General features: G+C 37.4%; 1 protein-coding gene across 4 annotated transcripts in view; it reads right to left on the reverse strand.

Moving 5' to 3' along the window:
• Nucleotides 1-21,922, reverse strand: part of NUMB (NUMB endocytic adaptor protein) — a 68,627-nt gene that overhangs the window by 25,718 nt on the left and 20,987 nt on the right. For all 4 annotated transcript variants that reach the window (XM_070939770.1, XM_070939754.1, XM_070939762.1 and 1 more), the window contains exon 2: nt 2,633-2,775. In XM_070939770.1, coding sequence (XP_070795871.1) covers nt 2,633-2,758 — 126 coding nt within the window. In that variant the 5' untranslated portion in view covers nt 2,759-2,775. The remainder of the gene's footprint in view (nt 1-2,632; nt 2,776-21,922) is intronic.

Below are 21,922 nucleotides of genomic sequence, written 5' to 3' on the forward strand. Positions count from 1 at the left end.
CCTAAGCAATGGAGCGCTTTAAAGGTGAGAACCAACACCTTGAAGCGCACCCGGAAGACCACCGGGAGCCAGTGCAGCTCGCGCAGGAGAGATGTTATATGGGAGCGCCACCCGCACGGCCGCATTCTGGACCAGTTGGAGCCTCCGGGTGCTCCTCAAGGGGAGCCCCATGTAGAGAGCGTTGGCGTAGTTCAGGCGAGAAGTGACGAGAGCATGAGTGACTGTGCATAAGGAATCCCGACTCAGAAAGGGGCGCAACTGGCGTATCAGGCGAACCTGATAAAAAGCCCCCCTGGGATTGAGACACAATATCAAGGTGGCATTGACTGCAGTTGTGGATGACTTCTTATAGGCCCAGAATGAGTGTCGTACACCTCCATATAGGCACTACTTGATCCATCAGCAGCTTTTAATACCATTAATCATGGTATCTTTGGAGTCAGCTGAGGGAACCTGGAACATAAGGCAGTTCTTCAATGGCTCTTTTTCATCCAAGACCATTCCAGTCACTGTTGGTAGGGAGGGGAGAGATCTAGTCTAGACTCCTGCTTTATGGGATGCATCAGGGCTCAACTCTGTTCCCACATCTACGTAAAGCTGTTGAATGTGATGATTCATTGGCACAGGGTAAAGTACCATCCATATATTGATGATACTTGGCTGTACATCTCTGCCCCAGGGTGCCTAAATGATGTCACAGAGGTGCTTTCCTAGTGCCTGAAGGCTACATTGGTCTAGATTAAATAGACTGGCTTCAGCTCAACCCTGACAAATCTGAGAGACTGTGGGGTTTTTTAGGGTCTCCCTAAAATGAGTTCTCCTGGACTCATGGCTCAGCTCTAAAAGCAGGTAGCATCCATGGCCAGGAAAGTTTTTACACAAATTCATTTTGTGCATGAGTTGAGCCCTTTCCTAGTTTGGGGTGCACTGTTCAAAGTTACTCATTCCTAAGTTACCTTCCAATTGGACTACTCCTAATGCATTTTACATGGGGCTGCCCTTGAAGATCATTTGGAATGCACAGCTAGACCAGAATGCAACAGTAAAGTTAGCAGCGGACACCTCTTGATACGCCTATGTAATACCACCTCCGTGTGAGAGCTACACCAGCTTTCCGAGCAGCTTTCTGGGTACAATTCAAAATGTCAGATGTCACCTTTAAAGCCCTACATAGCAAGTGGCAGGTTATCTTCAGTATTCCTAGTGAATATGGCAGACTGGACATGCTCCAGGTCTTCTCAGTAAAACAAGGTCACCTGGTGGGGTATTGGAAGCATGTTTTCTTTATCATAGTAGCTTCTGCAGATGCTGTGTTCCCTGCCTGTTTTTCAACCCTTCCAACTACCAAAATTGGAATCACCAATTTTGCACTTTGGCTAAATTCACAAAACATGCCAAGTCTCATCCAGATGATTTCTTGACAGAAGAAATTGGAGTGTTAATTTCCTTCCAAGGCAAATGGCAGCCAGATTGTACCTCTCCTTTTCCTCGGCTATGTATCACATGAGACACTGATTCACTTCTTCCTGCCATGACCAGGAATCATAGTTCTGAAGATGCTGCACTTCTTTCAAAGCTTCCACCCAGCTTTCAACCTTTCCAGGTACCAAGGAATCCATGATCCACCTTATATTTACTGGAAGAGGGTCATGACTTACAGGTAAGAATTCCTGCTTTAAGCTATAATTATATTTATGTTTTCCTTAAACATGTTGTGGGAAGCAACCATCATGATTTTTAAATTGTGGTTTACACCATGGAATTGTGCAAACCTAGGTAGCTGTGCTTTACATCCAATAAACTATGGTTAATTAAATTGGGGCTGTATAAACTTCATCTATATATATTCACCTCCGAGATAGCAACTCAGAGCCGGAACACTCCTAGTGCCTGGCAAGTCCCCAGTCTTCCTATTCTTGATTTTAAAAAAGGAACATAAATGATTTTTGAAAAGCAGCACAATCTCTAGAGCTAAACATGAATCCAGAACATTCTTAGAAATGAAAGAAGAAGACAGAGATGTGTCTTTAAACACAGTCACACAAAAACACAAAATTCTCCTTCTAGTTCCCCCTATTACTCATTTAATTCTTATGTATTGTTCTTATATATTCACACTTACTCTCGCACACATGCACACATAAATACAGACACCTTCACAAATTTGTTCCTCGCTTGTCTCTTCTCTTTGGCCCTCAGTTTACTTTCTGCTGTTTTTTCAGTTCATAAAAGAAAAAGAAAAAGCAACAGCTGCTCTAGGAAACTGGGGGGACAGCAAACATCAAACAAGATGAAAGAAGAAAACAAATAAGGGAAAGGAGTTTCGTCAGTGGTGGGCTGCTGCCAGTTGGAACGGTTCGGACGAACCGGAGTTCCTACCAGCAGCTGGGCCCGCCCACCCACCCTGGCACTATCATGTCCTATATAATTGCCTGTTTTTCAATGCCGCGCGCATACACGCGCTCACATTTTCAATTCTGGGCGAAACGGTTGTTACAGTATGTGATGCCAACCTCTGGGTTTCATGTTTATGTATGCAAAAATAATGTTTTCATATATTTCCATGCGGACATTTTCTCAAAAATCCAAATGCACTTACTAGCCCAAAAAGAATTGAGAACCTTAATTTTACCTTAACTGGGAAGCTGCATTTCCCAGTTCGAACCCCTTCTTCATCTGTCTGCCATTGGTGTGGTCTACTGGCTTCAGGAACGTAGACATCTTTCTTTCTCCTGAAGCTCTGTCGTAATTTATTCATTGCTCAATTTTTGTGCCCTACAAGAAAGAAAAAGAACATTTAAGCTTATAGTATGTTTTTGTTACTTTTGAACAAAAAGTGAAAGATATCATAATTTACAAATAAAAATCTGACACAATCTAGTCCAATGAATAAGCTTACTTGTATACTTACAATAATAAGCAAGAGAAGAGGGGAACCTAACAAGAATTTACTTATCCATCAGGGGAGTCCATAACAATTTTTCTTTTTTAAGTCAAGAATACAGCTGGCTAATGTAACAGACAGAGAAAGGAAAGGAAAGGAACATAAATCTTCCCATTTGTGGTGCTCTAAAAAGACAAAGTGAGGACCAATTAACACAATATACAATTATGAACTGCACTATTTGAAGCATTCCTTTCTAAAAACAATTCCAGATATACTTTCAGCAAATGTGAGCTTGCAAATGTTTTTGGAAAAAAAAGTCAAAGCCCTCCAGCAGAGAGCAACCAGAGTTGATGAAAAAGGCAAAGATTTGTCAGTTCAAGGAAAAAAGACTCAACAAAAAAAATGGACAGTGAAAGCAATTTCTCAACAAGAGAAATGGACTGTGAAAGCAATTCTCTAGAAGAAAGACACAGAGGAGCCAATGCAGCGGGTAAGAGTTATGGACTAGAAGCTAGAAACATAGAAGATATTCTGCACAGCAAGAATTTAAGAAATTTTTAGAGCCCTACAGATGGAACTGGCTCTGTAAATAACAGTAAATAACAACTATAAACACATTATCACAAATGTGTAAAATCTTGGAAGGAAGCTGAAACTCTGGGTTTAGATGGTGTTATCATCTGTTACTATTCGGAAGGAAGGAAGGAAGGAAGGAAGGAAGGAAGGAAGGAAGGAAGGAAGGAAGGAAGGAAGGAGAGAGCGAGCAAGCAAAGCAAATTAATGTGTAGCTATTCAAAATGTGGCAGCTGGAGAGATTTGGATCCTGGAACCATTGCCTGAGGAACAAAATGATAGGCTGCTCATATACGATGGGTTGCACCTCACAAAGAATAGCAAAAATGTATTTTAGACAAAGCAAAATTAATTAGGAGGGTTTTTATTGAATCCTGTTGAGGTAGAACAAAAACTCTAAATTAAGGACCATAGAGTTATACAGTATAGAAAATAGAAATGTTGCTAAATGGAGCCTATTAAACCACTCAAGGCAATCAGAAAGAATGCTGGCTCATAAAATACATAAACTTCACTGTCCAGACAGTAATGCTCAAAATATGGGAAGCATGAAAACAAGCTGAGCTTCATCTCTTACGGCAAATGTTTTAATGGTATAATGGAAATCTGGTGGGATGACTCCCATGAAAGGAATACTAGGAATATTAAAGGATAACATCTGTCCAAAAGGACCAACAGAAAAGAACACAACGTTGCACTATGTGTTAAAAGTACACATTCTTTCTCAGAAACCAAAATGAAGAAATGAATTGAAAGTAACAGCAATATTTTTACAACAACTACTGCAAAGTTCTTTACTTTAGAAATAAAAATTAATTGTACAAGTATCAGATGAGGGACAACAGGCTTGATACTCGTGGTTTTGAAAAAGTTTTAGAATCTTAAACTACTGCAAACTGATATGACCCAGCAGTCTGTTATCGCTGCAAAGGAGGCAAATGTGCAATAAACTCGTACAACCTTTAAAAACATATGTACCATACCACTTTATCTGCTTGCTGAAGAATTTTTATGATGGCAAAGAATAGTTAGAATGGACTATAGAGCAATGAAGTGGTTCAAAACAGGGAAAGGAATGAATCAAGACTGTACATTGTTGCAATTATTCAGAAAAAAAAACTTGGTAAAATGTTATCCATTGAGTCATAGAGTTGAAACCAGCCAAGCAACTGAATAACAACAATGAAAGGAAAAGAAGAAAATTCCTGCAAAATTTCAGGAATTTAAGTGAAAGATCAAATCCATTTTAGTCAAATAAACTGAGCTTCTATAGACATCTGTTTCACACATTCATATTTTTACTGATAAGTCTTCTTACTGGGGTTTATCTGCAAATGTGTGAAGCTGAAAGAACTCCTGGACAAAGATTTAAAATTTTAGTTTGTGAACTCATCCATATACTGTAATTACATGCCTCTGGGATTGCTGGTTTATAGTATTAATAAACCTGCCTTAAGCAGGAGAGAGGAAGTGAGCCACTTGGGGCAACTGCTGGAAATTGTGTACTTTTTACAATACTATTTCAAGCCTCCTGACTTCCCACCTTTTCTTTGGAAAAAGAAGAAAAATTTAATCAGTTCAGATGATCAGTACCAAATTGGCTAGAGAGCACATATAGAATAGCTGCACCCCGTTGGTTTCTTTGAAAATATAATAATAATAAAGAAGATAAAGCTACACAGAAGTTGTACAGAAAGTATCAGGAAGTTAGAGTGACTAGTAGGACACACCATAGTAGTTATTTTTGTAGTAATGTTTAACATATTCTTGATATTCCTAATGTACCATCAGTCCCAAAAATGTCAAGAGTCTAAATTTAGAAGCATAATAATATGTTGGTTTCCTCATGAGAACTCTTTTCCATCTTTGCTGATTCTCATCAATTTAGAGATGTAGCTAAAATCCAGAAAGAATGATTCAACAGCTACTTACTTCCACATACCAAATAGCCTTTGCCAATTATAACCCAAGATCTATACCAGTGATGGCTAACCTTTTTTTCCTCAGGTGCAAAAAATGTGCGTGCATGCGTGCACACACCCATAATGCAATGCCCTCCCTGGTGTGCCCACTCCCCTGCGCATGCGCGTAACCCCCTACTCTCCCGCCCCCCCCCCCGAGCATGTGCACATGACCCCCATGCCCTGTTTTGGGCCTAGCGCAAGACCCCCTGCCCCCCTGCACATGAGCACATTTCTCCCGCATGCACAGCAGAGACCTGAAAATCAGCTGGCCAAGCCCAGCGCACATGCGCGGTAGAGCTGACATAGGTCAATGGCTCGCGTGCCCGCAGAGATGGCTCCACATGCCACCTGTGGCACGCATGCCATAGATTCGCCATCATGGATCTATACATATTTTGATAGATATAGTCAGAAAATGTATAATCTTTTTTAATTTTAAATTATAACAAAATGTGACCAAACGGAAAAATGTTTAAACGATTTTAAATACTGAATCGCCATGATCCCAGTATTTTAATTTCGGTACTATTCAAATGCTCAGTCACACTTATTACAAATATAGTTACAAACTGTACAATTTGTTTTCTTGGCATGACTAAGAGGCAAACCCCACAACTTTTTAAATGCTTATTTGTTAATTTTAGCAGGCAATATACAATGTATATACATGGAATTATTTTACTTTTCCTAAACTTTGGCAAGAAAATATTCCATTTAAAATTTGTGATGAAATCAAACTACCACAAAAGTTTATCAGAAATTTCATTTTTCCTCTGATGTGCACTTCTTTTCTACATCTGCTATTTAATGGTAAATATGGGACGAATATCCTATAACACAACCCACATAATTCTGAATTTTTTCAGTTCAACAGAAAATACCAACATGAAAAGCAAAAATAATATTTAAATTTTAAAATTTACAGCATTTACATCTAGCATGAGAAAACTCTTATACTTAGATAATAAATAGTGTCTAGCAGCTTTTTATTTTCCAACTTTAAAAAAAATACAAGTCAGCTTATAGAACAAACATTTAAATGGTGTGCTTTTGTGAAACCAGTCAACAAATCCCTACTAAAGCTGGAATAGCCCTGGAACTGTTTATACAAACTGTGTTGGTCGTGCTAAAAGTACAATGTTTGCCAACTGTTCTGAAAAACTTTATCAGCAATGTTGTTTGTTTTACCTGATGCATTTTACTAGTGAAGATCTAAGTTTTGGGAGGGCAGGAATATCATTCAGAAGCAACTCATATAGCTTCATGATCTAAGTTGATCTATGCTGGCTCCTTCAGAAGCCCAGAATTATTCTCATAATAAAGTAACAGAAAGGAAATTAAAGACTTAATCACTAATTAGAAATGGAAACAACATCTAGCTCCAAAGATATAATATTACTACTGACTTTGGCAAATCAAAATATAGAAATAAGGAATTGCCTATCCTTAGTTCCTTATCAAGGGTGGGTTCTAAAATTTTTTACTACCAGTTCTGTGGGCGTGGCTTATTCTGTGGGCATGGCTTGGAGGTCATGTGACTGGGTGGGCGTGGCTAGCTGGTCATGTGACCAGGTGGCCATGGCTATGTGTATAGGGACTACTCAGAGGGCTGAAAAAAGGCATTTCTGACAGGTCCTCGCACTTTTGACTGGTCCTCACACTTATGACCATCCTCACATTTATGCCTGTGCAGCATTCTTAACAACCATGTCACTCATTTCACAACTGCTTCTCTTCACCATGGTGACAAGATAGGGCAAAAACGTAAAATGTGAGGACAGTCATAAGTTCGAGGACTGGTCAAAAGTGCGAGCACCAGTCAAAAATAACTTTTTCAGCTCTCTGAGTAGTCCATATGCACAAAAGGACTACCCAGAGGGCTGAAAAAAAGTGAGTTCTGACAGGTCCTCGCACTTTTGACCAGTCTTCGCACTTATGACTGGTTATCATTTATGCCCATTGTAGCATTCTTAACAACCATGTCACTCATTTCACAACTGCTTCTCTTCACCATGGTGACAAGATAGGGCAAAAACGTAAAATGTGAGGACAGTCGTAAGTTTGAGGACTGGTCAAAAGTGCGAGGACCAGTCAAAAATAACTTTTTCAGCCCTCTGAGTAGTCCATATGCATAAAAGGATACAGCAATAGAGAGGGATGAAGGAAGGGAAGGGAAATTAGAGTAGGAGTGAGGGTAAGAGAGGGAGGAAGAGAGGAGAAGAAGGAGAAAGGAAGAGGAAGTAGGGAGGAGAAGAAGAGGGGGGAAGAGAAAGTAAGAAGGAAAGAAAAGAGAGAGGTGGTAGGTTTGAGGAGAAAGATTGCTGTACAATAAAAAAGATGAAAAGGAAGAAAACCAACCCCAAACAAATATAAAGATATTAAGATAAAGAATGAATTGTTAAACTTTAAAGAATAAAAGAGAACAAATATGAATAAATAATAATTAGAAACACACATACAAACATACAATTTATTTACTTTCAACAGAGTATTTGGCCAGTTCACAAATTTAAACAGTGTTTAGTCATTTCAATTAAATTTACAATTTCTATATTTCCTTTTTGCCATATTTATTCCTCACCTATTTTTTTAAAGAACCAATATTACCCTTCATCCTCATCTCTAATCTTAATCAAATTCAGTTTTTTCCTTCTATTCTATATTATACCCCTTCCCATTGTCATCTATTTTTATATCCATCCTCACATTGGTTAATTATGTAATATTACAGTTGTTTAATACAATTTGAACATTTTAATATAAATCAATTAGTTATATAACTATCTTTTTTGTATATTAATCAACATGAACATGAATATTCCAATTATTTCCATGCAATCCAATTTCTTACAAATCAATTAATTATATTTACCAATAATAATAAACCAAATAATTTCCCCCATGTATTCCTCCAAACCACAACTTAACCATTTCTGCTTTCAACACAATATACAATTAATAGTATCTCAATTATTACAATTCCCTAGTTAAATAGAGCTTTTTTTCTTTTGTGTTTTAAAATCTTGAACTCTCCTCTTTTGCCCTAAATTTTCCATTGTTTGCAGTTTTGCACCTACCTTTTTTGGTGAGGAAAAAGAAATAGAAATCTCTCTCTGCCTCATTTTGTCAAGTTGCAGCAAAGACCCTGCTTTACTTTCAGTTTCATTTTTTCAGCATAGCTAGGGGAAAAAAAATCTGCTCCAGCACTCTCTGCAGAGCCCTGCACAAAACAGCTGAGAGCAAATCAGCTGAGAGTCGGGAGGCCGATCTAATCAACTTGTGGTAATTAACCTATGCTGAAGCTGAAAGGGGCTGTTTTTTTCTATTTTTGCAGGCACTGGTCTACTCATTTGTTTTCTTTTAACACTGATCAGCTGTAGAGCGGCCCTTTGAAGCCCCGTGGCAAGAGTTTAAACAGTTTTTTTCCCTCTAGCCATCAGCTGGGACTCAGGAGGCAGCAATAGATTGGGAGTGGGCGGGGTAAGCGAACGGCGACTGGGCTGGGAACCGGTTCGGGGGCGTGGCCAGCCAATCTTATTACCGGTTCTCCGAACTATTAAATTTTTTTACTACCGGTTCTTGAGAACCGGTGCGAACCGGGAGCAACCCACCACTGTTCCTTATACATTGCAGTAATATATTCTCAAGCAACTGCAGCCCATAACACCATTCATTTTAGCAACCTATTCAATCTAATGTTTTAACCACAAACATCTTAACCACCATCTTACTATAAAATAAGACAGTGACTGCACTATGTCATCTCTTTAGAAGAAGAGAAATATATGATTACAACTGAGAAAATCATAACTTACATTTTGGGGGAAAGGACCAATATGATTTGAAGGCATGTCATTTTTTTAGCAAATCAGTAAGTTCTTCTTCAGCAGCTAAATAATCTGATTTTAGAATAACAGAGTTGGAAGGGAGGTTGGAGTACAACCCCCTGCTTAGGTCAGAAATCCTATACCACTTCAGACAAATGGTTATCCAACATCTTCTTAAAAACTTCCAGTGTTGGAGCATTTACAACCTCTGGAGGCAAGTTGTTCCACTGATTAATTGTTATAATTGTCAGGAAATTTCTCCTAAATTCTAAGTTGCTTCTCTCCTTGATTAGTTTCCACCCATTGCTTCTTGTTCTACCCTCAGGTGCTTTGGAGAATAGTTTGAGTCCCTCTTCTTTGTGGCAACCCCTGAGATATTGGAACACTGCTATCATGTCATCCACTAGTCCTTCTTTTCATAAGACTAGACATATCCAGTTTCAGCAACCGTTCTTTATATGTTTTATCCTCAAGTCCCCTAATCATCTTTGTTGCTCTTCACTGCACTCTTTCTAGCGTCTCAACATCTTTTTTTACATTGTGGGGACCAAACTTGGACGCCATGATCTCAATCTCAAGCATTCAAAAGTAAACTATCATTCTGCAATATGGTTAAGGTGACCAGATTTTAACATTGGTAAAGAGGGACATTGTGGGCGTGGCTTATTTTGTGGGCGTGGCTAGCTAGTCATGTGACCGGGTGGGCATGGCTAGCTGGTCATGTGACCGGGTGGCCATGGCTATGTGTATAGGGTAAGGTGAACAGATGTTAACATTGGTAAGAGGGACACCATTGTGGGCGTGGCTTATTGTGTGGGCGTGGCTTGGAGGCCATGTGACTGGGTGGGCGTGGCTAGCTGGTCATGTGACCGGGTGGCCATGGCTATGTGTATAGGGACTACTCAGAGGACTGGAAAGTCATTTCTGACAGGTCCTCACACTTTTGACTGGTCCTCACACTTATGACCATCCTCACATTTATGCCCGTGCAGCATTCTTAACAACCATGTCACTCATTTCACAACCGCTTCTCTTCACCATGGTGACAAGATAGGGCAAAAAACGTAAAATGTGAGGACAGTCGTAAGTTCAAGGACTGGTCAAAAGTGTGAGGACCAGTCAAAAATAACTTTTTCAGCCCTCTGAGTAGTCCATATGCACAAAAGGACTAACCAGAGGGCTGAAAAAAGTCATTTCTGACAGGTCCTCGCACTTTTGACTGGTCCTCACACTTATGACCATCCTCACATTTATGCCCATGCAGCATTCTTAACAACCATGTCACTCATTTCACAACTGCTTCTCTTCACCATGATGACAAGATAGGGCAAAAATGTAAAATGTGAGGACAGTCGTAAGTTCGAGGACTGGTCAAAAGTGCGAGGACCAGTCAAAAATAACTTTTTCAGCCCTCTGAGTAGTCCATATGCACAAAAGGACTAACCAGAGGGCTGAAAAAAGTCATTTCTGACAGGTCCTCACACTTATGACCATCCTCACATTTATGCCCGTGCAGCATTCTTAACAACCATGTCACTCATTTCACAACTGCTTCTCTTCACCATGATGACAAGATAGGGCAAAAATGTAAAATGTGAGGACAGTCGTAAGTTCGAGGACTGGTCAAAAGTGCGAGGACCAGTCAAAAATAACTTTTTCAGCCCTCTGAGTAGTCCATATGCATAAAAGGATACAGTAATTGAGAGGGATGAAGGAAGGGAAGGGAAATTAGAGTAGGAGTGACGGTTAAGAGAGGGAGGAAGAGAGGAGGAGAAGGAGAAAGGAAGAGGAAGTAGGGAGGAGAAGAAGAGGGGGGGAAGAGAAAGTAAGAAGGAAAGAAAAGAGAGGTGGTAGGTTTGAGGAGAAAGATTGCTGTACAATAAAAAAGATGAAAGGGAAGAAAGCCAACCCCAAACAAATATAAAGATATTAAGATAAAGAATGAATTGTTAAACTTTAAAGAATAAAAGAGAACAAATATGAATAAATAGCAATAATTAGAAACACACATACATACAATGTATTTTCTTTGAACAGAATATTTGGCTGATTCACAAATTTAAACAGTGTTTAGTCATTTCAATTAAATTTACAATTTCTATATTTCCTTTTTGCCATATTTATTCCTCATCTATTTTTTTAAAAAAACAATATTACCCTTCATCCTCATCTCTAATCTTAATCAAATTCAATTTTTCCCTTCTATTCTATTTTATACCCCTTCCCATTGTCATCTATTTTTATATCCATCCTCACATTGGTTAATTATGTAATTATATAATACAGTTGTTTAATACAAATTCAACATTTTAATATAAATCAATTAGTTATATAACTATCTTTTTTGTATATTAATCAATATGAACATGAATATTCCAATTATTTCCATGCAATCCAATTTCTTACAAATCAATTAATTATACTTACCAATAATAATAAACCAAATAATTTCCCCCATATATTCCTCCAAACCACAACTTAACCATTTCTGCTTTCAACACAGTATACAATTAATAATATCTCAATTATTACAATTCCCTAATTAAAAAGAGCTTTTTTTTCTTTTGTGTTTTAAAATCTTGAACTCTCCTCTTTTGCCCTAAATAATTTTCCATTGTTTGCACTTACCTTTTTTGGTGAGGAAAAGGAAAATAAATCTGCTGCCTAATTTTCCAACGTTGCAAGCAAACCGCAAAGCCAACAGCCTGTTTTACTTTCAGTTTCGTTTTGAGCTTGGTTTGCACAAAGAGGAAAAAAAAACTGAGCAATTTAGCAAGAGCAGAGCCCTGTGCAAATCAGCTGAGAGGGGGAAGCTGAGCTAATTAACGTAGGGCAGCCCTTTGAAGCCCCGCGGCAAGAGTTTAAACAGGTTTTTTCCCTCTAGCCATCAGCGGGGATTCAGGAGGCAGCCGGGAACCAGGAGGCAGAATGAAAAATCGGGACTTTTTTAAAACGCCGCGGGACGCGGGACAAATTGCTCAAAAGCGGGACTGTCCCGCCAAAAGCGGGACGTCTGGTCACCTTAAATATGGTATACCGTTATTATTAACACTACTTGCTAAAGGGGATGTTTCAACTCATTTCTAAACAGTTCTCATCTGGAAAATCTTTCATGAACTGATAACAGGAAATTTACAACTCTGGAAGGATACAATACTGGTAAATATTTATATCACAATCTTCACACTGGAAGCTGCCTATATTCTAAAAGTGATAATATAATCATAACATAAAGAGAAACGCTCCCCAAATCTCATATTTTTGCAGATGCTTAACATGTTGCAAGCAAATAATTTATCTTCTGCAATCAGGTATATTTTCAGGGTGAGCAGATTTATCACACCACATAATAGCAATTTTCGGAACTGAATGAACAGCTATAGAAATATGGGCAAGCCACAAAAGATTCAGTAAAGGTTCTAACCAAACTATGCTAGCAAATATGGACAATGACAGTTGCAGAGGTCAGTCTACATATCCATAACCAAAGAAGAGGTTATGTTTATATTTAGGTTATATTTCAATGTTTATAATTATTTGATTCATCATTGCCAGATACAATGGGAAAGCATTTAGAACTTAATATTGCTTATACTGAGAATTTGTAATAATTGTTTAATTTTTATATTTATAAAATAATGTTTAGCATGTATTTTACAGTTGAAAATGATAAATAGTGCTAACATCAATATAAATAGTTTAGAGTTCTGAGATTTCTCAAGATGATATAATAATTTTAATCAATGAAATGAAATAATGTATTCTCAGTTTTATGACAATAGTAAATTGTATTTGTTTACTGATACTTTATTTTCCATACATTTTTAAAATTTTTGTATTATTTTATTCTTCAAATGCTTTAAATAAATATATATTTAAAAAAGAAAACAAATTATTCTGAAACTATAATCATAATTATGCACTGCAACAGAAACCACATACTATGGATTTCAGACAAGTTTTCATCTTTTCATAATTCTAAGCAATATATTATGAAAAGCAGTAAGAACCATTTTTAAAATGTATTTATATATTTGCAGGACTTCTAGATGACTCCAATCATAGGAGATTCTAACCAATTAGTAGATACATAACCAGTACGATAATCAGATTAAAAATAAAGATAAAAATATCCAGGCACTTTTAGCCACATTTCACACACAATTTTCTTCTGCACAAAAGAACAAGACGATATATAAAGTCCCAAAGTTACCCCAAAAGAGCCAGGTCTCTTGAATAGCTTTTTGAAAGTTCATATAAGGACAAATGTTGTTCCAGAGATGGGAAACAACAGAGAAAGCTCGACTTGCTGAACACTGCAGATATTGCTCCCTTATAGAAGGAATCTAAAGAGACAGGAAGTCCTGGAGGAATGTTGTCCATGGAGTCGCGATGGGTCGGGCACAACTTCACAACTAACAACAACAAAGAGAGTCATCTCTTCCTGATAGGCAAAACCCATGGGGAAATGGACATTGAAGAGTACTCAGATCCATGAAAACCTTTAAAAGTAACAACCACCACCTTGTATTACACCTAGAAGCTACATGATCACTAGTCCAGTTTCGATAGTAGTGGTATTTACACAGGCAAATCAGTAACAGCCATAATATCTGAGTGGCCTTCAAGGGCAAACCCATGTAGAGAATATTACACCACTCCAGACGAAAGATGATCAAGGCATGACCTATGATGAACTCTCAGATAGGAGGAGTCCCAGGTTACAAATTGATTACCCAAGGAAACATGACCACACCCAAAATTAAATATGACACCTTATCCAACCTTTAACCCTTGCAGTCCTGTAAGATACTAAGGATGATCGTATCATATGCTGCTGAAAGACGAAACAGGAACAAGAGGGTTGAATCTCTTCCTACTGTGGTCCTGTCAGAAGTCATCCACAGGAGTAGATTCAATCCTTTTTAACTTTCAGGATATTAGGAAGAAAAATGGGTAACTAAAGCTGGCCAAAGTTGCATTCTCCTTCTCCGGCTTTTTCAAAAAAAACTTCGCCCCTTTGCCAAAATATATTGCACAAAATTCAAAAGGCAACAGTTTTATTAGTTTAATAAACTATTATTATTATTTATCAGTTTCAAATAAACTATTAAGTTTATATTTTAATTTAAGTAGCCCATTCTTTTTTGCAATAAAGAAACTAACCTACTTAGATCATGTCTGTGGTTTCTGCATTAAGCAAGTTCCTGAATACCAGGTTTAATATTGGGTGAATCAAAAGTTTATTGCTAAACCTGATTAGAAGCCTGACACAGATTAGGGAAATGAGAAAGGTTGCTACAAAAAAAGAGGATAGGCCTCCCCTTAAATCATAATTTTACGAAAAGTCTCTGCAGTCACAAATATTTAAAATACCTCTCACTGCCGCAAGTGTTTCAGGAATTCACAAATGAGTGCTGCTTCCATTGGAAGCAAGAGTGTCACTTAGCAAAGTTTGAGAACTAAGGATCCTCGAAGTTTGATGACTGAGTTTTCAAAGAAAGGAATCCAAAATGAAAAATTATACATTAAAAATTCATTATTCTTAATTCAACAGAAATTATAAGATTAGATAATAGTTTATGTGATTATAAAGCAAACATCTTTACAGAGGTTTTAGCTTGATATATTCAAAGTATAAAGAATTACCACACTTGTCCTGGAAAAAAAGAAAGTAAAGCACTGTCATTGGTGAGAACTTTGATCTGCTCTTTCAATTGTGTTATTCACCCGATAGGTGCAAGCAAATTGGCGGAAAAGTACAAAAAAAATTATGGGCTATTAAAAGTTGGCAGTCAACCAACTCATCAGTACTTAACTTCTCACAGTGCAGCTGATATATACAACTGAAATCATGGTATTTTCTCTCAACAAAACAGAAAATTCTAAACCACGTATTTCAATATATAAATCCATATCCAGGTAATTTCTCCTTTCACAATTATAATAATCTGCCTTTATTTGAATACTCTGACTGCCAAAGCTAATAGTTCAGCTAACAGAACACATCTATTCTGAGTTCCTAGTTTTGGTATGAGTAAAAGTAGGTCCATATTAGGTACTGGGGGGCGGGGGGGAATTCTGTCAAATGTCCCATTCCTTTTAGTGTATGATGAGAACATTCATTCTTACTCCAACTCTATTACTTTTTCTCTGTGAACCTCTCTCTCTTTCAGCAAGTTGCAGTTGAGGATAGATAGTTCTTATTAAATACTGTACTTGAACTGACTTGTTGCCTTGTGGTTTTGAAATTCTTAAGTTGTCTTACCTCCAGATGAAGTACCAGATGAAATGGAAGCAGCACTGTGTTGTTTGATTTCTTTTGGTACAGGAAAGATCCAAGTAAGTTAAAATATCTCCAAGTATTTGTCTATCATGAGTTTAGAGCCAACATCTTGTATTTGTTCATGCTGAAACTAGCAGTATTTTATATCCTGCTGCTGGTGGAGGGGTATTTATTTAAGAAGTCTCCAGTCCCTCAGTTATAACAGCAAAATAGTGGTGCTTAGATGGTTCCAGGAACACACATAGTGTGTTATACTTGTGCAACAGAATAGTTCTAAGTATGAGAAAGAGTAAGCCAGGCTCCACAGAATACAATGAGCACGTACCTATTTGATATTAGGAATCAGAGGTTTGTTTCAACTACTCCACTCACTACCAAATAGATTTGTTGTTTTGACTAATTTAAGTGATCTTTGACCTCATATTTAAATCAGCCAGATTGAATGTGACCAATTCAGTGCAATACACTTATTTTAGATTTAGATTTTATTGAATTTCTATACCGCCCTTCTCCCAAAGGACTCAGGGCTGTGTACAGCCATATTAAAACACATATAAACCACAAAATTTAAGAACAATTTAAAAACAAATATATAAAATTTGGCCCACGAAATTAAAAACTAACAAACACCCAATTTAATTTAATGTGTATTAAATTAAATTTAATTACATATTATCAATGTGTAATTCCTGAAATGTGGCTTTGTTCTTCAGTCTGCTTATATTCAAAGTCTTCAGCTTGTTCACAAGCTGAAGAATATATTGATTTGAACTGATTTGGCAAATTTCTATCTGAAGATTATGAGAAGAGACTGCTGATTTCAGACACAGCTGTCTTAGATATTATGAATAATCAAATATTGTTGAATCATATACAAAGTATAACTGGGACTCAATGGTTCCTTAGCCTTAATTTATTTGATTGACCATTTCTGAAATGGAAATAGACAAAGATACCAACCGCCTTGGAGCAAATTATCAAGGTGCTCCATAAAAGTAGTGGAGGAACAGTTCATTAAAAATATACAGGCTTTACTAGATGAATTGTAAATAATTTTGTTGTGGAATGCCAGTGCCTCAGAAATAATTCTTTGTTTTAAAAAAATAGATTTAGCAACAGTGATTTCAGCTTATAGATTGTAACTTGATAGTTATGTCCAACTAAAATTAAATCTAGATAATAAACATTCATACATTTCAGCAAGAATTTTTCTTTGCTATCGTAAGATGCCTATATAAGAGCAGCAAGATAACAAAATATTATAGTGATTGTACTATTGCTCCTTGTATTTTATGTCATTCCAAATATTGGCATTAGCTTTGACTTTTCACTTCTGAAGACATTATTCTGTTTATGATAATCACCTGAAATGACACACTGCCCCACTTCCCAAGGAAAATTAGGATGGGAAAATATTTCTTCCCCTCCTGTAGTATAATTACATATTTAGATAACCTATGATGACCCTCCTGTTTTAAAGATAAATTGTTGGAGGGAAAACTAGTCTTTCTTTTAACTAAATACAATATGTTCTTCTACTCCTTGAAATCTTGCACTTCAGGAACTAAAAGGTTCATTAAACTGCAATATATGAGGTTCAAAGAAGCATTTAATACATTTTCTGGAGAAAGATTTATTAGCAGCCATAAACTGCCCACAAATTCTTAAAGCATATCCGTTCTAACATACTTAAATTATGTGATAGAAGGTTCTTAAACTTTTGCTTCAGAGTTAAAAAGAAACATTTGGGAGAAGATTTATTCTGAATAGGATCATCAAAAGTCATATGAATATTTAGGTAAACAAATTAAATGAATACCTAATCTAAACACTATTCAAAACAAAAATGTTTCATTCTTGGAGGGGTAACAGACCTAAAAAAGTAGTAGGTTAAAGAAAAACATGAACAGGAATTAATTCTGATTCTGCTTTACTGTGACTACAAAGTTAATTTATCATTGGTTTCTTTTGGATGGGATTATTGGCATTAACCTCAACCCAAAGGAATTTTAAGGATGAGACAAGTGTTCATTCAAACACAGCTTGAACTACGAATCTAAGAAGGCTCAATTTGTTAGTCTTAATGTGAAGTAAAGACACAATTCTAGAATTCTTTGGATTAGAACCCAAAGTAGAGGCAAATCCAGACTTTCAGTTATCCATTCTCCATTTCCAATCCCCATACCTACTTTTTCCCTTCTGGTTATATAGCAAAAGTGCACAATTGTGCACAATATTTCCCCTCTCAAAAGGCTGGCGTGCTTCTCAGAAACGTTTAATTTTTAGCACTTCTTGTTTTTGCAGAAAATTATACAATGGGACAGTGATTGAATTAAACAACTATTTGAAAAAATTGGTACGATTGTACCATTTTATTCTGTTACTCTGGTTATAGTTGTGGAGGAAGCTATTCCATCCCTTATTATGAATCTACTACAGAAAACAATATTCGCTCACTTGTCAGATTTTTTTTTAAAATGTTTGTATATCTTTTGTCAGTAAATTACCAGAACTACACATGGGTTCTGATGATTAAAAAAGGAGCCTGTGAGGATAATCAGGTAGCATATAAATTTAATAAATTATTAATTATGAAATCATTATAAGTTATTAAACCATTATTAATATATCAGTGTGAAAAGGAAGCTGCATATTCATTTCAGTAACTGTTTTGCACTATATTTCCCATGATTCTACACCAGCACAGCTCCATAGCTCTAGGCAGCGCACAAATCAAATAATATAAAACATAAGGTTGTAATTCTTTTTTAAAAAAGTAAATTGTAACTAACCCACAGCTGATTGGACAATTAACATAAAACACATGCAAATCTCTAAAAATCTAATGGAAAATCTATGTTCTAAATACTTTCTGAAAGGTACCTCAAATGAGGTTAAGTCAAATTCCAGGGAGAAATACATTATACAATATCAGGACAGCAATTATAGAATTCTTGTTTCTAAGTCTGTGTAGTCTCCATCTATCAAAGAGGGAGAACCTAGAACTGTGATGGCGAACCTATGGCACGTGTGGCACACGGAGCCATATTGGTGGGCACGCAAACTCAGCTCCGGTGCACATGTGCGTGCCGGTGAGCTGATTTTCGGGCTTTCTGGGCCACCCGGGAGCAGAGAAACAGAGTGTTTCCTCCCTGCAGAGGGCCTGGTGGAGTAGAGAAGGCCCTTTTTTGCTCTCCCCAGGCTCCAGAACCTCTCTAGGAGCCTGGGGAGAGCGAAAACTGCCTTCCCCACCCCACCCCCGGAAGCGCGCTCCGGAGGCCGGAAATGGCCCGTTTGCCGACTTCCGGTAGGACCGGAAGGCCCATTTTTTGCTCTCCCCAGGCTCCATAGCCTTTCTAGGAACCTGGGGAGGGCAAAAACGCCCCCCCAGAGGCCCTCGGAAGACCGGAAACAGCCCATTTGCCAACTTCTGGTGGGGGGGGCCTCCCGCCAGTTTTACTACTAGTTCTTGCAAACCAGTCCAAACCGGGGGCAATCCACCACTGCTCTAGCCTCATCATTAAGGCATTTAGATTGTTTATATATATAAAGAGAAGCCATGATTAGAGGTTTAAGAGAAATAATCCTAGGTCAGAAGCAGTTCTGCCTGAAGGAAAACTGAAAAATATCATGTATGGCTGAACTCCTTCTAAATTATAAACAGCAACAGCCTCTTTCACTTCTTCTTCTATTGGGATAATTCTGGATTAAAATCGATCCAATAATGAATGCCACAAATGCATTCTTACCAGAATGTTAGTTTTAAGAGTGTTTAGTAGTTATATCTCCAACTGAAAATAAGAACTAGCAAGCTTCCAAAGTCAAACCAGTTATTTTCAGATATGACATTTATAAGCTAATTATAGAAGATGCATTTATGAATCAAAATTTGAGCTTGCCAGTCTTCAAAAACAATCCTACACATATTCTTCCTTCTTCATGCAGTTTGACTATTTTAATTGTTATTATATCTCAAAATACAATAAATTTTTGTTAGAGAATGACTAACTCATAAAATCTAAAATTCTAAAATATAAAAAAGAATAGGATGAACACTTTCAAAGTTATACTTGCAATTATAAAAATCTTGATTAAAAAGGCACAGAAGGCTTTATCTTTGTCCAATTCTCTCTGTTTAAACCAGGGGTCTCCAGTCTTGGCAACTTTAAGACTTGTGGACTTCAACTCCAGCAAAGCTGACTGAGGAATTCTGGGAGTTGAAGTCCACAAGTCTTAAAGTTGCCAAGATTGGAGACCCCTGGTTTAAACACTAATGTCATCATGAGAGATTCTCCTCCTGACATTTACAATTAGGGCAGATTAATATCTGGAAAGAGAACAGGAAGTCCGGTTAAAAACCTCCCCACATCAATCTAATATAAACTCTTCAGTATAGTACTTAGAATACCAAGTTGTGGTTCTGAAAAGCACATTGCCAACATATTTCTCAGATTCAGCACAATTACCATTCCTAATCTTTCACATTTCAAGAAACAAAGCCTTCTCCACCTATAGAAAGAACTAGTCAGACAATTAACAAATTAAAGCTCAGTGGTGTAGGCCTTTTAATTTCATCATGGCAGTCCAAACCACATTTCCCAGCATGCAGTAGTATAGCATTCAAAATTATGCTACTCTCCTTTATATAGTAACAGACTGCTAATTACTTCAGAGAATCAGGCTACTCAACAAAGTTATTAAGGCTTCAATACAACCACCCAGGAATTCACCACAATTAGAGATTATCAGAGAGACAGGATAGAGGGAGGAAGAAAAATTATGCAAATCGAAATTTTCAATGAGTTGACGCCTAAGTTGTGCCGTTTGTTATTTATTTATTTATTCATATCATAGCTGTCCCACCATCCTCCATATCATTCCAGGCAACCCACAGTAAAAAGATGGATGTATAACAAACCCAGCTAAATAGTATAGAATCACTACAGCGGCAATAAGTATTGAAGATGATAAAACAGCAATTTGACAAAAAGGAGCAACAGAATTATGTGCATACAGGTAGTCCTCAATTTACGACCACAATTGAGCCCAAAATTTAGTATTTTAGTAAATTAGTAACATGGTTGTTAAGTGAATCAGGTTTCCCCATTGACTTTGCTTGTCAGAACGTTGCAAAAGGTTATCCCCGGGATCCTGCAACCATCATATATGTTAGTTGTCAAGCATCCGAATGTAAATCACATGACCATGGGGAAACCTGCAATGATTGTGTGAAAAATGGTGAGAAGTCACTTTTTTCAGTGCCATTGTAACTTTGAATGGTCACTAAATGAACTGTTGTAAATCGAAGACTACCTATACTGAAGACTTTCCTAAAAGGAGTGTAACATTATTCCAAAAGAAGCTGGGAGGAATTTAATACAAAAAGAGGGAACATTTGAAATGTACCATCCCTGCACCATTCCTGTAGCAGAGTTACTTCACAGAATACAATACAGCCTACTTTGAGTGTGTCCCAACCATTTTATCCAAAGGAAATATACATCATTATGTAGGTAATGGGCATGCACCCAGGAGCCAAAGCAAATTACTGCTTCTTAAAGATGTATATGTACCAGTGGTGAAATGTAAAATTTGTTACTACTGGTTCTGTGGGAGTGGCTTGGTGGGGGGAGGGGGTAATGTGACTGGGTAGGTGTGGCCAACTTTTTTAAAAAAAAACTTTTAAAAGCATTTTTTCTCCGGCCGAAGAGATTGTTAAAAAGTGCTTTTAAAAGGCTCTGACAATCAGGCAACTCAGCTGGGATCGTCAGAGCCTTTTAAAAGCATTTTTTTTACAACCTCTTTGGTTGTAGAAAAAATGCTTTTAAAAGGCTCTGACGATCCCAGCTGAGCCGCGAAATCATCAGAGGCTTTTTTTTTTTTACTTTTAAAAGCATTTTTTCGGAGGAAGAAAAAATGCTTTTAAAAGTTAAAAAAAAAAGCCTCTGATGATCACGCGGCTCAGCTGGGCATGGGGGAAGGCAGGGATTTTTGCTACTGGTTCTCTGAACCACCCACCGCCATCGCTACCGGATCAAGTGATCTGGTCCGAACCAGGAGCATTTCACCCCTGATATGTACCCATCCTATCAAACTTTGTAGCATTCAAATATTAGTATTTACCATGCAATACAGATATGTATGTATTAGATTTTTATCTGGTTATTATTTCATAAATAACTCAAGATAGCAATTCAAGGTAATATATATAATAGTCCTTCCTTGTCTTGTTTTCCACACAACTCCTCCTCGGTGGAGTAGGCTGAGTGAGTGACTGGCCAACCAGCTTTCATGCCTAAGGCAGGGCTATAACTCACAGCCTCCTGATTTCTTGGCCAACACCTGAACCACTATACCAAACTGGCTCTTACTGGTGTATTACCTG

This window comes from Pituophis catenifer, unplaced genomic scaffold (assembly GCF_029215685.1).
Source record: "Pituophis catenifer annectens isolate HBS135680 unplaced genomic scaffold, rPitCat1.0.hap2 SCAF_1, whole genome shotgun sequence".
Lineage (NCBI taxonomy): Eukaryota > Metazoa > Chordata > Lepidosauria > Squamata > Colubridae > Pituophis > Pituophis catenifer.